Raw genomic sequence first — 15,115 nt, forward strand, 5'->3', positions numbered from 1 at the left:
AGATAAAGCAAGAAAATGCATCATATCATTTTATTAATCCATTTACTGTATTTCATAATATGTTTACAATGATATGTTTCAATGTGTCAGACAGAAATATATACAATATACAAATCATGCAGTGTAAGAGCTGAAATAGATTTCAGTAGTTCTAGACAAAGATAACTGAATGAATGAGATTGCACATCCGCTTATATTATGAATCCAGCACAATCTCTATCTCTCTATCTTTCCTCTGGTCTGTCTCCATGTCTGTCTTCTGCTAAACACTGGAGACAAATGGTCATTCACTCCAACAAAAACATTTATTCAATCTACTCATTAAGTGTTGTTTCCTCTGACTGGATCTCTCCCACAAAGCTAAGATGTTTAAATATATGTTTAATGAGCACAAAGCTGATTTGAGGTTAACCTCTAAATTTATCATTAAATCAGAAATCATCCACAGCTCTCTATGAAAAATGAGACAACCACACCCTCAAACTGTGTGTCTACGGAACAGATGAGATGTTTTGAATAAGAACAAATTTATTTTCTCTAAGCATTATCATCGTCGAAGTTCTGCACTCTCTTCTGATATCTGGTGGCTTTTCATTGATCATACTATGTCAATGATTAGACTACCTGGAAGTTTTTTGGCATACAGTGCACATGTTTCGAGAAGCAGAAGCATAAAGGAGTGGATTCAGGCAGCTATTCATAAATACCAGTGCTCCAGTGATGTTCCAGCTGTTTGTACAAAACTTCACAAGGCCCTTGTTGTTCAGTGAAATAGCGACCACAGCAAACACATTTATGATATGATTTGGCATCCATAGGACAAAAAAGGTCACAATGATACTTGTGACCAGACGGGTCGTCTGTGGGTTGTTGAAGAAAGCTGCCTGGTTCACTTTTATGTGGAGGCGAATGTATGAAAATGCTACAACAGAAAATGTAACAAATCCCATCAGGGACTCTGTCAGCAGCACGGCTACATGCTGGGCCTGGGAAGAGTATTGAGACTGGCATTGTGTCCAGTCCTGGTCTTCGATCACCTGTCGAACCACTAAAGCAGGGATGGACAGGATCATCGACACCAGCCAGAGCAGAGCCAGCAGCCTCTTCCTCCCGGCCTGATGTAAGCACTTCTGCAGGTACACCACCTGTAGGTAGCGCTGGACACTCAGCACCGTCACAGTCAGCAGGCTACCATAAAGGCTGCAGTACACTAGATACGCTAGGAGCTTACAGGCCATCAGGCCGAGAGTCCAGCTGTACAGATATGCGTAAATCCACACTGGCAGGGTGAGCAGACAGAGCAGGTCTGATATGGCCAAATTCAGCATCAAACTCTGGCTCACACTGGACATGTGCTGCCAGTTTGGTCTGAGGATGATCACAGCGATGTTTCCAGGAACTCCCAACAGGAAGCAGAGGGACAGCATCACAGCAGGGACCAGACCTCTGGAGTCCCAGGAGTCGGGAGGTGGATATCCAGGAGAAGAGGAGGTGTTAGAAGTGACCACAGTGGAGTTGAGTTGTTCCATGCTACAAACCTGCTGGCAGAGAAGCTGAACGTTGTGCACTGAGCGAGTGATGATGGTAAATATGCTGTCAGTTAGAGGAAGATGTTCCCCTATGATGCGTTCAAAGAGGAACAAATAACAAAGAAACAGTAATTAGAGATGCAAAAATGATCACATGCTGCATTGTTTTGTAAATTATCAGATGTATTTTCTCATATTCAGTTTCCTGCACAGGAAACTGCTTTTGACCCCACCCTCACAGAAGTAAAAAAAAAAAAAAACAGGTATAAAACTGTAGCACTACTTTTTATATCTAGATATACTGCCACAGTGAAGAGGCCTCATCTTTAAACGTGAAGTCATAGTCTTTTTCACACAGTAATCCCAATTTGTTTGGGACATCACTCATGTTTGCTTCTAATAATAATAATACAAAAGCACAAGCTGCAAACTTCTTCGGGCTGGCCATAAGCCCTGCCCACCTCAAGAGAGAGAAAGCAGGAAGAGAGTGGAGGTGAAGATGTAAGCAGGGAGTAGCTCAACCTGTTTGAACCTGTTTGAAATGGTAGATATTGTCCCCGTCACTTTTTGAAAGCATTTGTTAAAAATGTTCTAAAAAAACTTGTACCAAGAAATGATAATTAACAAATGAAAATTCTTTGAGAAAGGTTCTTTTGCGCACTAAGAAAACCTGCAATGCAATGTAAATTTAGAAGAAACATCTGCATTGTCCAAAAATAATAATTTAAGCTAAAAAATAATAATGAGCTACTGATTACTGCATTATATTATATTATAATTTTATAATCTGGATTGTCATCGGCCACCTGAATTTCATGTTTCCCTCTATATAAATAACCTTACCTTAATAATACCTTAAATTGGTGCAGATAATGTCTCCAGAATGCAGGAAATTAAGTGTTTAATGCTCAAAATCTTCTGAGGGAGAAACCCCCACACCTCCCCAATCATATATTTAATCAATAATTACTTTTTCTAAATAGTATTAAAATATACTCTTGTCTTCTTCTCATGACCCCAATTCTGTGCAATGTCACGTCTCATGGTCAAGTGTTTTGTCACATCTGAGCCCCTAAATGTCCTTACCTTTTCAAAACAAAGTGACACCCTTTGGTAGGGTGTGCCATGCTACAGTAAAAATGATGATTACTTCAATTAAAAGGTAAATGATAATAACATAATCATAACGCTATCATAAAGTGACACTGTCACCTACTGCTGGTGATCACTCACTGTCAAACAGTGCTGCATAAGCTATTTGACATTGTTTTTGTAGCTAACATAGTTTCCTAAAGCAGTCGTAACTTTGGCTAACTGTTCTAATTTATTATTATTATTATTTAACGTAGAGGAAACCCAGACACAGGTGTTGCTGATTTGGGAAGCAAACAGTTTTTGACTGTGCTAGCGTCTAGCCTGGGGGTGAGCAAGGCACCACGGTGTTTGGTTACATGTATTACGAGTTAAGATATTGCCACTGTATGATATATGGAGGAAAATAAACTTGCTAGAGAATAGTAACATCACCGAAGTCCCCGTTTGATATTTGAGACGCTGCACGGGCACACGTCTAAACTTAATCCGCTGTATTAGCAACCAGTTACTAGACTTTGTTTAGGACTTAGTCAGTACAAGTTGTGTACTTCATGGCCACCTCTGATCACCATGGAGTCAGTAAATTAATGTGAATGTGTAGGCTACATTTAACAACAGTAGGTACACATGTTATATGAAAGCATGGTGTATTGGTGAGGGGTGTCCCAGTCCAGCCCTGTTCATAGATTAAATAGATTAAATAGATTAATTAGATTAATTCGATTACTAAAAAGCACTGATGCAAATTCTTTGCGCCGCCGCCACCAAGCAAAAAAAAGTCAAGAATTAATTTGAGAAGCTAAATTGATCCTCAACTCACTGTTGATCGCTGGCTGCTTGGTCATCACAAAAAACGTAAAACTTATTTTAAAAAAAGCTCAAAATATTTTATGTTTTTACTTTATAAAGAAATGAAATGAAATATTATAACTGCCATTAAAAACAAAACTGAATCGTTTTGTTGGCTGCAACAGTAAACTGTGTTTTGGTGAGGAGAAAAAAAAAACATGGGCAGAGAATTCTGATAAGCTGTCTGACAGGGGCCGGGCTAGGGCCTGAGCATCTAGGGCCAGGATAGGGCCAGGCTAGGGCCTAGATTTGAGGCCCATGCAGGGTTCTAGTGAAGGCTATGCAGATCTCTGGTCAAGCACTGAATGAAATGGTGAACGAATCTTTTGAATGAATCTTTTGAATTAACTGATACTAAATATAAAGAACTGCTTTGCCCATCACTAGAGGCTAAAACCAGTTGCTGTTGGAGTCTTTAGGGTGGAAATATGGAGCACATCAATGACAACAAAGGACGGGACTTCAGGTAACTGAGGAGCCTGGCTAAAGTCTTTTATTGGAGAAATAACAGGCCAATAGACAAAGAGACAATGGCCTACCTGGAACATAAAAACCTGACCATGCGGTCTGGCTGAAACAAAGGCCTAGAACACAACAGAAATCCCCTGGCAGTTAATTCACACATAAACTTAAATTTAAGTTGAAAACCAAACTGAGGGTTTCTATTAGCCGAGCCTTCACATAGACGGAGGAAACCCTGGAAGTGTGGCCATTTTGTGACCGAAGACATTAAAAGAATCCGAGCTCAGAGCTATCGCCGTTCCAAGCTCATCAGTGACCTGAAAGAGGTAAACATATTCCCAGCTGCACCAGCAGCTAAAGGAAGTATTTTATTTCAACCCTGAACTTTGCTTTTACTGAAAACAGACCTAAACTTGTCAGATGACATGCTCTGTTTGATTTTCTTTTTACCTCTCTTTTTTTTATGTAGCTATTGTAACTAGGGTTCAGGAATAAGACCACGCCTCTCTCTCTCTCTCTCTCTCTCTCTCTCCTCTCTCTCACTAATCTGTGCCTCACTTGTGCCTCTCTAATCCATCACCTGCACATATGTATATAAGCCTGTCTAACCCCTTCCTCTCTCGTTTGTCAGTTCTCACATGCCTCCCCCCCAAAACCCTGTTTCTCACCTCTTTCAATGGGCAGCACGGTGGCCCCGGTGGACAGCACTTTGGCCTCACAGCAAGAAGTTCCTGGGACCTCGGTCAGCTCAGGCTGTGTAGTTCCATGTTCTCCCCGACATAACGGGGGGTTCCCCCGGTCGCTCAGGTTTCCTCCCACCATCAAAGACATGCATGCTAAAATTCATAATTCTGGCAAAGTAATTGTTCTTTTTCTACCACAGGAACCACAGGGGCAAGACGCTTTCCGGCCACCACAACCTAGATCAACCCCCCTCATCCCTACCTTCCCCCTCGACCAGTCCGTCTTTTCCTTTCTGAACCTTCTCTCTAACCAAATAAACTGGTTTTAACTCAATTGGCGTGGTCTTAGTGAACTTTGTGTTAACAACACATTTTTGGATCCCTAAGGAAGCCGTTATACACAAGATAAGGCTTCATACTTGCAGAAAAGAACACTTGTTCTATTAACGAAGGAAGGAAACTTTCTGTACCTGAAAGTCAACTCCACTGATTTCTGCGCCGTTGCTGAAGGATCACCTGTGCCGTTGAAACTTGTCAAATCGTCAGAACCGAGAAAAACACCGCTGGATTTCCTAAAAGGATTGATGCAACCTAATCATTACCAAGCGCGATCACGTAAGAGACTTTTTATGTCTGGGCAGAAGATAGTTAAAAACCGTTGTGTCTTATTTATTGCTGTGTGTTTTTCCATGTTACACACTTTGACTGCATTCGGTACCACCTGCTTTGTTACTATTACTGTTTGAAAATGTTTGTTTTGTTGTTGCTTAGAAAAGTTAATAGTGATTTGTTTGCTAAAGCTGATGATCATTAATGTATGCCAAAGTTGAATAAATCCTATGATATTTTTAAGAAGTTGTGAGCTGTGATTATTTGGTTATAATGTTGGAGTCAGTTACCGTGGCCAGTGTTAAACCGTCTCGATTTGCCATCTATAGGTGGACAAACCCTTTTGATTGATCATACAATATTTGGTTCATATTTGGTTATTGGTCCCTGATTCCTGCATGGTGCCCCGCTTTTATTAATTATAATTAATCATTTTTGAACATTAATACTTATTAATATTTCTAGAATATCTTTGATATTCAGCTAACAACCAAACCTGACCCCATGTTGAAATCCCCAACAAATACAAATACCCTATCTCCGTTTCTGCACCTGGACCAAATATTCTTGTGATATAACTGACCCAATGTCTAGCGTTTTGCTGTCAGGTCCAGTCAGTGGCGGTTCTAGACCAATTTTATTAAGGGGGCCATGCTGGGGCCAATTGTTTTCTCAGGGGGGTCCATTCCATCCGGGACAAAAGAGACAAAGGCAATGTTCAAGTTTTCAAAATGTCTTGTTTAGTATATAATGTAATGTTTTAGTATATTTCAGTAACTTACATTATTTGTTTCAGTAACAGGATCTTTTCAGTGACTTAGTTATAATTTTATTAAATTACATTACACAAAAAAACAGTTACAGGACATTCTTTGATGCAACACTTCTTTGTAGGGCTTAATGAACAGTATCAGCTCTAGTGTACGAGACTTTCTCTGGATCTCAGTTTGTATTTTGTATGCCACTATAACGTTTCTTAGGAAACAACACATTTCTCCATATTCACCCCTGTTATTAGTCCTGATGTGAAGTATATACAAAATTAAATACTTAGGCCATCATCTGTACATTATAAAGGGGGTATACGTTTTATGGCAGGTTGAAAATACAGTCTGAAATAATTGCTTGGAAAATAGAAACTTCTCCATATTCACCCCGTGACATTTTCTCACGAGTTGGGATCATTAGGATTTTACTGACACACTTGTCTTGGTAATTCTTATTGGTTCAGTTCTTTATTGATGCTCTTATCAATCCTATTTATTACTAAATAACTGCATATTATTAAAAAATATAATTTAACATTTTTTATTAACTAAATTGTTTCTAGAGCAGCAACATGATTTACAACAGCAAAGTCACTAATATCTCACTGGAAACAAATCTAACATGTCAGTAAAATAAATCATATTCCTGACATCAACATACTGAGTGAAGTTTAGAAAGAATGAACAACTCAGTCCCTCCTGTCCTCCTCCTCCTTCTGCTGCTGCTGGTAGAGAGGAGGGCTGGTCTGTTTCCACCAGCTGGGTTTATAATGTTCCATATTTTAATGTAGGTGGCGAACTAAGCTGAACAGTCACTAAAGACAGAGCTTTCACTTTAGCTTGTTTGTAACAATAAATTATTAGCTGAACTAGCGCTGTGCTTGTGTAAATCCAAAACACAGTTGCTGTGGATAAGAGACTGAGCAGATTAAAACATCGTGTTTATGCTTATTAAACAGGTGTGTTGGTAAAGTATTGGCTTTTTACTCGCCAAGTCTTTATTGCACCGCATACTTAAACTAACCAGCTGTGGATATACAGCACAACCCTACAGTGATAGATAGATATGATTCTCTTATATGCTTACTTATTACTTATGATTGCTCATAGGATACTCAATATTGTGTGACATGCTTATCTTAGGTAATTCAACAATTAAGAAGCTTGTGCTGAATGACAGGAAACCGGCCCGGACAATAATACACTCTGACACACTTCACACTTTTATTAATACAGTCACACACACACATACACTCACATGACAGCCCCTAAGACACACTAGAACATTCTATAACTACTGTCAATTACCAAATATGGCAAACACGAGAGACACACAGGGGTGCAGTTTCCAGCATATAATCATTGCTTAGCTGGAAGTAGTCAGACTTTGTGTTAGACAGCCTGACAGCAGAGTCTCCGGATATATATATATATCTGTATTGGGTTGAATAAATCAACATTGTGTGAACTTGATACCTTGTCTCAACTGATCCTTCTCATCAACAAATTCGGGGAAGTCGTTGCACTTCAACACAGCATAGTTGTCGTCGATGTCCGCTGATCAGCTGGCTAACTTCGATCCGTGTGTGCGCACTGCAGACACAGAGGAGCAGAGAGGCTGCAGGTCGGACAGTTGTTGAGCCTTGATTGGTGATGATCGGTACAACGCTTGAGAACTCAAATGGTCATTCCTCTCACAGGATGCACTCCAACCCAAGCATTTATTCAGTCTTTTCATTAACTGTTGTTTTATCTTACTGGAGCTTTCCCATAAAAGCTAAGATACTTAGATATATACAATTGAATAAAGTGCTGGATAATGCTTTTGGACAATCTTACCACACACACACACACACAAATTTTCTCTGGCTATGGACCAGCTTTAAACAGCACACAGCTGATTTGAAGTTAACCTCAAAATTCATCATTAAACCTAAAATCATCTACAGTTCTCTGTGACAAATGAGAGAACCTCGCCCTCGAACTGTCCACAGTTGACTTTACATGTCTGACTAAAAACACCTTTTTAAATTAAACATTGTTTTATTTCATCGTTGAGGTTCTGCCCTCTCTACTGGCTTTCACCGATCATACTATGTCAATGACTAGACTTCCTGGAACGTTCAACTTCTGCATTAACATTATTATTGTTCAGCAAAGCAAAAGCATAAAAGAGTGGATTCAGGCAGCTATTTACAAATACCAGTGCTCCAGTGATGTTCCAGCTGTTAATACAAAACGTCAACAGGCCCTTGTTGTTGAGTGAAAAAGCTGCCATACCAAGAACATTCATGACAAGATGTGGCATCAAAAGAACAAAAAAGGTCACAATAATACTTGTGACCAGACGGGTTGTCTGTGGGTTGCTGAAGAACGCTGTCTGGTTCACTTTTATGTGGAGGCGAATGTATGAAAATGCTACAACAGAAAATGAAACAAATCCCAGCAGGGACTGAATCAGCAGCAAAGCTACATTACGGGTTTGGGAAAGGTAGTCAGATTTGCAGTGTGTCCAGTCCCGGTCTTCGATCACCTGTCGAACCACTAAAGCAGGGATGGACAGGATCATCGCCACCAGCCAGAGCAGAGCCAGCAGCCTCTTCCTCCCGACCTGATGTAAGCACTTCTGCAGATACACCACCTGTAGGTAGCGCTGGACACTCAGCACCGTCACAGTCAGCAGGCTACCATAAAGGCTGCAGTACACTAGATACGCTAGGAGCTTACAGGCCACCAGGCCGAGGGTCCAGCTGTACAGAAAAGTGTAAATCCACAGAGGCATGGTGAGCAGGCAGAGCAGGTCTGATATGGCCAAATTCAGCATCAAACTCTGGCTCACACTGGACAGGTGCTGCCAGTTTGGTTTGAGGATGATCACAGCAATGTTTCCGGGAACTCCCAGCAGGAAGCAGAGGGACAGCATCACCGCAGGGACCAGACCTCTGGAGTCCCAGGATTCAAGAGGTGGATATCCAGGAGAGGAGGAAATGTTAGAAGTGACCACAGTGGAGTTGAGTTGTTCCATGCTGCAAACCTGCCGGCAGAGAAGCTGAAGGTTGTTTACTGAGTGAGTGGTGACAGCAACTGTGTGGTCAGTCACAGGAAGCGGTTTGAGGCATTCATAGAGCAAAGAAAAGAACAAAATTATGACGTGTTCCATTGCGGCTGCATAGATTTGCTAGACTACATCATCAGATGCATTTTCTCATATTCTTTTTCCTGCACAGGAAACAGTTTTTCACCACAACAAAAAAATCTAAATGCTGAGCACTACTCATATTTGCTTATAATAGAATAATATACATGATGCACACACATGCTTTCACCCTAAATGTAGTATATACATTTTAAATATAATGTTCATCATATTTGTGACATGAGAGTGACACTTGGGAGAGTAGATGAAAGGAGTGTACACAGACTGGCATGAGGAACAAGCTTTAATGCAAACAAATGCTGACGTACGGGGCCGATTTTTTCCTCAGTGTGCTTGCTATGATTTTTTTTGTCCTGGACCCAGCTTCAGTGTGGTATTGAAACTCATGTAACATGCATGACACATGGCAGAGAGAATCTGCCCGAATACTTAAGCTACTCGTGCATCAACCTTCCTGTGAACCACTGCCCTTCTCTCCACCTGCATGACCACATCCGCACTGCTACATAACACAACTTAGGCCAGAGGAACATCCTGCCAATATTCAACAATGCCTGCTGACACAGCTCTGTCCACTGAACCAGATCTGAGGCCTCCTTGTGGGTGAGGTCGTGTGGAGGTTAGTCAATAGCCAGTTAGTCTTAAGGCTAAAATCCACTGACTCCGGCTTCGGTGCGTTAGGCCTGCGCTGTGATTAGTTTCACCAGCCATAACTTGCATTATAGTCAATGCTTTTGTCCCTGAAGCATCCCAGAAGCGGCTCTCCACTCTGAAACAAAACAGGGTCATATAGAGTTGTGAAGAAGGTAGTAGAAGCACAAAAATCAATAATAAGTCAATAACGGGGGCGGGCTGCACGCTCAGCTGCTGAAACACTTCTGAGACGCTTCCAGTGGACTTTGACGCTGGGCTATGGATGCATTAAAACTGTGGCGCAGCCATGGCGCGCCATAGCCAGAGTCAGTGGATTCCTGGCGTTAAAATACCCTCACACCCTTTTTAGATTTGAACTATCACAGCCCAGCACAAAGGGAGGAAAAGGACAGGAGGACAACACATAACTTGTAACTAAAGATTTATTTAACAAATTAGAAATTAACCGATGAAGATATAAAATATGTAAATCACTAAGATCAGTACTGTGTTGCATGTCTGCATGTGTGTACAGTCAAGTGTAGTGAACAAACACAAGGAAAACCTGACCAAAACAATATGCCCAGAGAGAGAGAGTGAGTCACTGAGTCCACCAGCTTGTATACCAAGGGGACAGCAGGTGATGATCAGTGAGGCCCTGCCTCACTTCTAAAAAAGAAAGGACATCTTACGACATGCAACGTTTGGATGCAGCACCCAGTCCATGAGGCGCTGAAAAGGGTGCTCCAAACAACCTGAATGTGTTACAAATTGGTACCAAGCTAATCCATGAATTTGTCACCATACTCCACCATGCTCTACCAGACCATCTGTGTGAGGATGCTATACACTAGTACAATGACATAAACAAAGTGGGCGGTTTGAGATGCTGGAGAGCACCATCACTACTTCCAGCAATGACTGTGACTGATGGTGTTGTGGCTGGGTCTGGCTTTCCTTGATGTCCCTGAGACAGTGCTCCCTGTATGGGCCAGCAAGAGCTGCTAGACCACACCTACACTGCACACAACTATAAAAAAGCAACCTCAGCCATAAACTTCCAAAATACAGACAGAATCTAGCAGCATATTAGGTGTCCCACCAGGGATAAAAACACACTGGACCATTAGTATAAATTAATAAAGGATGCCTAACTCTGTTCCCCGTGCAGCTTTGGGACTCAGATCACTGTCTGGTTCAACTTTTGTGAGGAGATGGACCAACGAGGCAAAGCTGGAGTTACAGGCCCACTTTCACTGCTACGATTGGAGTGTTTTTGAGGCTGCAGCTACAGACCTGGTTGAACTCTGACATTGTGACATCTTTTGTCAGACATCATGAGGACATGTGTGCCGAATAAAACCTGAAGAAACAACATCAATAAACCCTGGTTTACAGCAAAACTCAGGCAGCTAAGTCAGACCAAGGAGGAGGCCTCAAGTGGCCATTTGGGGAACTGCAGAGTTTAGCACATTTTCAGCTGCAGAAGTTTCTGCTTGGTTTTACTGCAGGTTTGATAAGCCCACACTCACACCCCACACCTACTTCAACATTAAGCAACCACTTGTGCCCCTTGCCACCACCTCATCCCTCCCCACTGACCCCCCCATTTGCACTCAGGATCTTTTTCAGAGACAGAAGATCAGGAAGGCACTACACCTGGATGGTGTATCACCCTCCTGTCCTGACTAACTGGCACCCATCTTCACACAGATCTTGTGATCCACAATAATCCCAGTCCTTAAGAAACCTTCTATTACAGGAATAAATTATTATTAGCCCATCATGACGTCAGCGGTCATGAAATCCCTCATAAGACTGCTGTTGACAACTGAAGGACATCACAGGCCCTTTGCAGGACCCCTTGCAGTTTTTGGGATCTAAAATCTTCCATGAACTAAAGTGGGCATCCAACATTGACAAACTCTCAAAAAGGTTCAGCGCAAGATACACTTTGTGTGCCAGCTCAGGAAGTTTAACCTGCCACAGGTGCTGCTGATTTAGTTCTACAATGTAATAATAGTCTGTTTTCTGCACATCCATCACTGGTATTGGTTGCCAACCAAACAGGACAGGAACAACGGAGAATCAGGACAGCAGAGAAAATCATTTGTGCCAACCTGCCCTCCCTTCAGGACTTTTACATGTCCAGAATTAGGAAATGGGCAGTAAACATTACTGCAGATCTGGAGGTAGAAACACTTGCAGAAAGCGACAGAAGGAGAGAGGAGAAAGCACAAAACTCACAAAAGTCGAACATGCATTAATGGGATGATAATGCATACAGATGGAGTCTCAATCAAATTTTTTTTGCGCATTGGCTTTCATTCATACTTTCATCAGCTGATTTTACTCACAGAGCCGTCGATACTCTCATCAGATGCAATAGGTGAGATCGGCAGGATGAGCGGCTTTATTTTCCTTTGCTTGCTTCATTAGAGTCTTAAGTGCAGTTTTGTGACTTGTCCGACTCCTAACTTGTTTACTGTTTTATAGTCATCTATTTGGACTAAACGACCGGCCTCACATGTGACTGAAAAGTAATATAAAATAATGTAAAACATGTTTCCTGCTGACAGACTGTCCGACTCTCTCTTACTTTAATTGTCTCCATGATAGAAGTTGATAGGAGAAATAAAAGAAAAACAAAATATTTCTAATAAAAGAAAGTTGTGTGTGGGGCTTTTGTTGTTCAGACAATGAACTCAGATTTTAACTAGACAGTGAATCATAAAACAAATCAAATATAACAGCATCCAATCAATATAAGGGCTACCCAGAAAGGGGGCGTGTCGGTCAGTAAACAACGTCCGCGAAGGATGCACTGGTGTATCCTCACTCTGCAAGTCAGTGGGGCCCCTTGTTGTGGGATCATACAGTTGGTGTTTCACCCTGCTGTGTGGTCCCACACAAGGTACAGCACTTTAATGCACTAATAAAGCACTATAAAGGTACAGCACTTTAATAACAAGGTATGAGCATGGCAACGTACACTACAATAAATTACTGTCCACTCATAATTGATTTGCTTTGATAACCAGTTTTTGATCTGCTCGTTGAAACATTGTCTTGTGTATTGAACTGTAGCCTACTATTGCTTTTGTTGTTTTTATTATGTTGTCTTTTTTGTATTGACTGTACTGACCAGGGACTACAGATGGAAAATAGCCTTCTGGCTAAATCTGGAATATTTACATTGATGCTAGCAGAAATATTCATTTATGTGCACTGTCCCTGACAGAAATGCAATATAATATAGATAACTATATTTTCAGTGGCGAAGACCTTACATATTGAACTGTTCTGTTTTTATTACCTTAGAATGAGCCATTTTATCCTCATACAATGCAGGTAGAAGAAGAAGAAGTAGTAGTCGTCTGGTTTGTTAGAAGTAAGAAGAGAAGTGAAATTTGGAATGGAGGACCACATGTATTATATAGACAGAGTGTGTTGGCCACCATAGCTTCTGCTTGGTGCTTGCAAAGGGAGGGCTGAGCAGTGACTGAGCTGTTTGTTGCAAATCCTAACCCGCATCACTAGATGCCACTAAAACTTATACACTGAATGTCTGTGAAGGTTCTCAGTAATCCAGGTCACACTTATCCAAAGAAGGTTAAAACCAAGGGCAACTGGATTTGGTTGAAGGTGCTAGAAGACATTTCGTCCCTCATCCAAGAGACTTCTTCAGTTCTGACTGACTATAGGGAAACTCAGCTATTTAACCTCGGCGGGGTCGTTTGCCAAGACAATCGATACCGCTTGTTTGTTAGTGCTCCTAACTGTTGTAACGAAAGTTGTTATGGTCATTAGAACCACCAGAGGCCAAATCTGAACGACCATCGTTGGCATCTTCACCTGAGGCAAAAAGTGAATGAATGAATGTTTAAGTTTCCTGGGAAGTGATTAAAGGACAGCATTGTAAGTGTTGGTGTAGACCCCCTCCTCTGTTCAGCGATGGCTTCTCAACCCGTGTGTAAATGGCTTCCTTGACACCTCTTTCAAGGCAACCATCCTCTCTGTCTAAAATGTACACCTGATGGTCCTCAAACGAGTGTCGTTTATCCTACAGATATAGGTAGACTGCTGAGTCTTGACCTGAGGAGTTGGCCCTTCTGTGTTGAGCCATGCATTTGAGTAGTGGTTGTTTAGTTTCCCCAGTATACAGGTCTGTGCATTCCTCACTGCATTGGACAGCACACACTGTTACTTTTCTTGTGTTTGGATGTGCGGTCTTTGGGGTGGACCAGCATCTGCCAGCGTGTTCTTGGGTTTAAAAAACACAGGGATGTGGTGTTTGTTGAAAATCCTCCTGAGTTTCTCTGATACTCCAGACACGTATGGAATCACAATGTTGTTGCGTCTGATCTTCTTTTCTTCCTCCCCCAAAGTGTTGTTCCTCCTAGATCTTGAGGCTGTTTTCACAAAGGTCCATTTGGGGTATCCACATGCTATAAGTGCCCCCTTCAGGTGTTCCTTCTCTCTGGCTTGGACACTTGTTGGTATATTGTCAGCTCGGTGGTGCAGGGTTCTGATGACCCCTAGCTTATGCTCCAGTGGGTGGTGGGAATTGAAAATACACTGAATCTTTAAGTAAAGGATGTGAGTGAATACACACTGATAATCACTCTTGGAAGTACAAAAGCTCACTGATCATCCTTTTGAAAAGATAAAGCAAGAAAATGCATCATATAATTGTATCACACCGTTTACTGTAATCATTATGTTTACAATGACATGTTACAATGCTTCAACACAGTTTATTAGAGACTAAAATATATACAATACACAAAAATGCATGCCTTGTAAGAACTGAAATAGTCCCTAGTTCTAGACAAAAGAAGATTCAATGAGTGAGTTTTCACTGGAGCACAATCTCCCTCCCTATATTTCCTCTTATCTGACTCTATGTCTGTCTGTTGCTAAACATTGGAGACAAATGATCATTCCTCTCACTGGATGCACTCCAACACATGCATTTATTCAATATTTTCATTAACTGTTTTTTCCTCTAACTGCATTATCAATGGAAAAAATGACATAATTTCCCAGAGCAGAATAATGCTTTTGCTTTTAACACACACACACATCGCATGTATATTATATTATACACATATATTTATGCAGATATATGCTCATATATACACTGTTAGAAATAATGTGCTAAATTTGTACCTTTAGGGGTCTAACAGCTTGTCACTGGGGCAGTACCCTCAAAGGTACACCTATTGTACCCTTTTACATGGGTACATATTTGTACGTTTACAATTTGTACTTTATGTGAGCAAATATGTACCCCTGGGGACAAATATGGATGTAAATGTTCTGGTACCT

At 41.3% G+C, this 15,115-nt stretch overlaps 2 protein-coding genes across 2 annotated transcripts; both read right to left on the reverse strand.

Moving 5' to 3' along the window:
- Nucleotides 1–1,570, reverse strand: LOC119909561 (leukotriene B4 receptor 1-like). The gene has a single exon (XM_038727817.1). It carries the CDS (start codon nt 1,527–1,529, stop codon nt 621–623), a length of 909 nt encoding a protein of 302 aa, XP_038583745.1. The 5' UTR covers nt 1,530–1,570; the 3' UTR covers nt 1–620.
- Nucleotides 1,571–6,989: 5,419 nt separating this feature from the next.
- LOC119909560 (type-1B angiotensin II receptor-like) lies at nt 6,990–9,047 on the reverse strand. The gene has a single exon (XM_038727816.1). It carries the CDS (start codon nt 9,017–9,019, stop codon nt 8,093–8,095), a length of 927 nt encoding a protein of 308 aa, XP_038583744.1. The 5' UTR covers nt 9,020–9,047; the 3' UTR covers nt 6,990–8,092.
- Between the last annotated feature and the right edge of the window lie 6,068 nt (nt 9,048–15,115).

This window comes from Micropterus salmoides, unplaced genomic scaffold, assembly GCF_014851395.1.
Source record: "Micropterus salmoides isolate LMB-PRFRI ecotype aquatic unplaced genomic scaffold, ASM1485139v1 Ms_hic_scaffold_18, whole genome shotgun sequence".
Taxonomy (NCBI): Eukaryota; Metazoa; Chordata; class Actinopteri; order Centrarchiformes; family Centrarchidae; genus Micropterus; species Micropterus salmoides.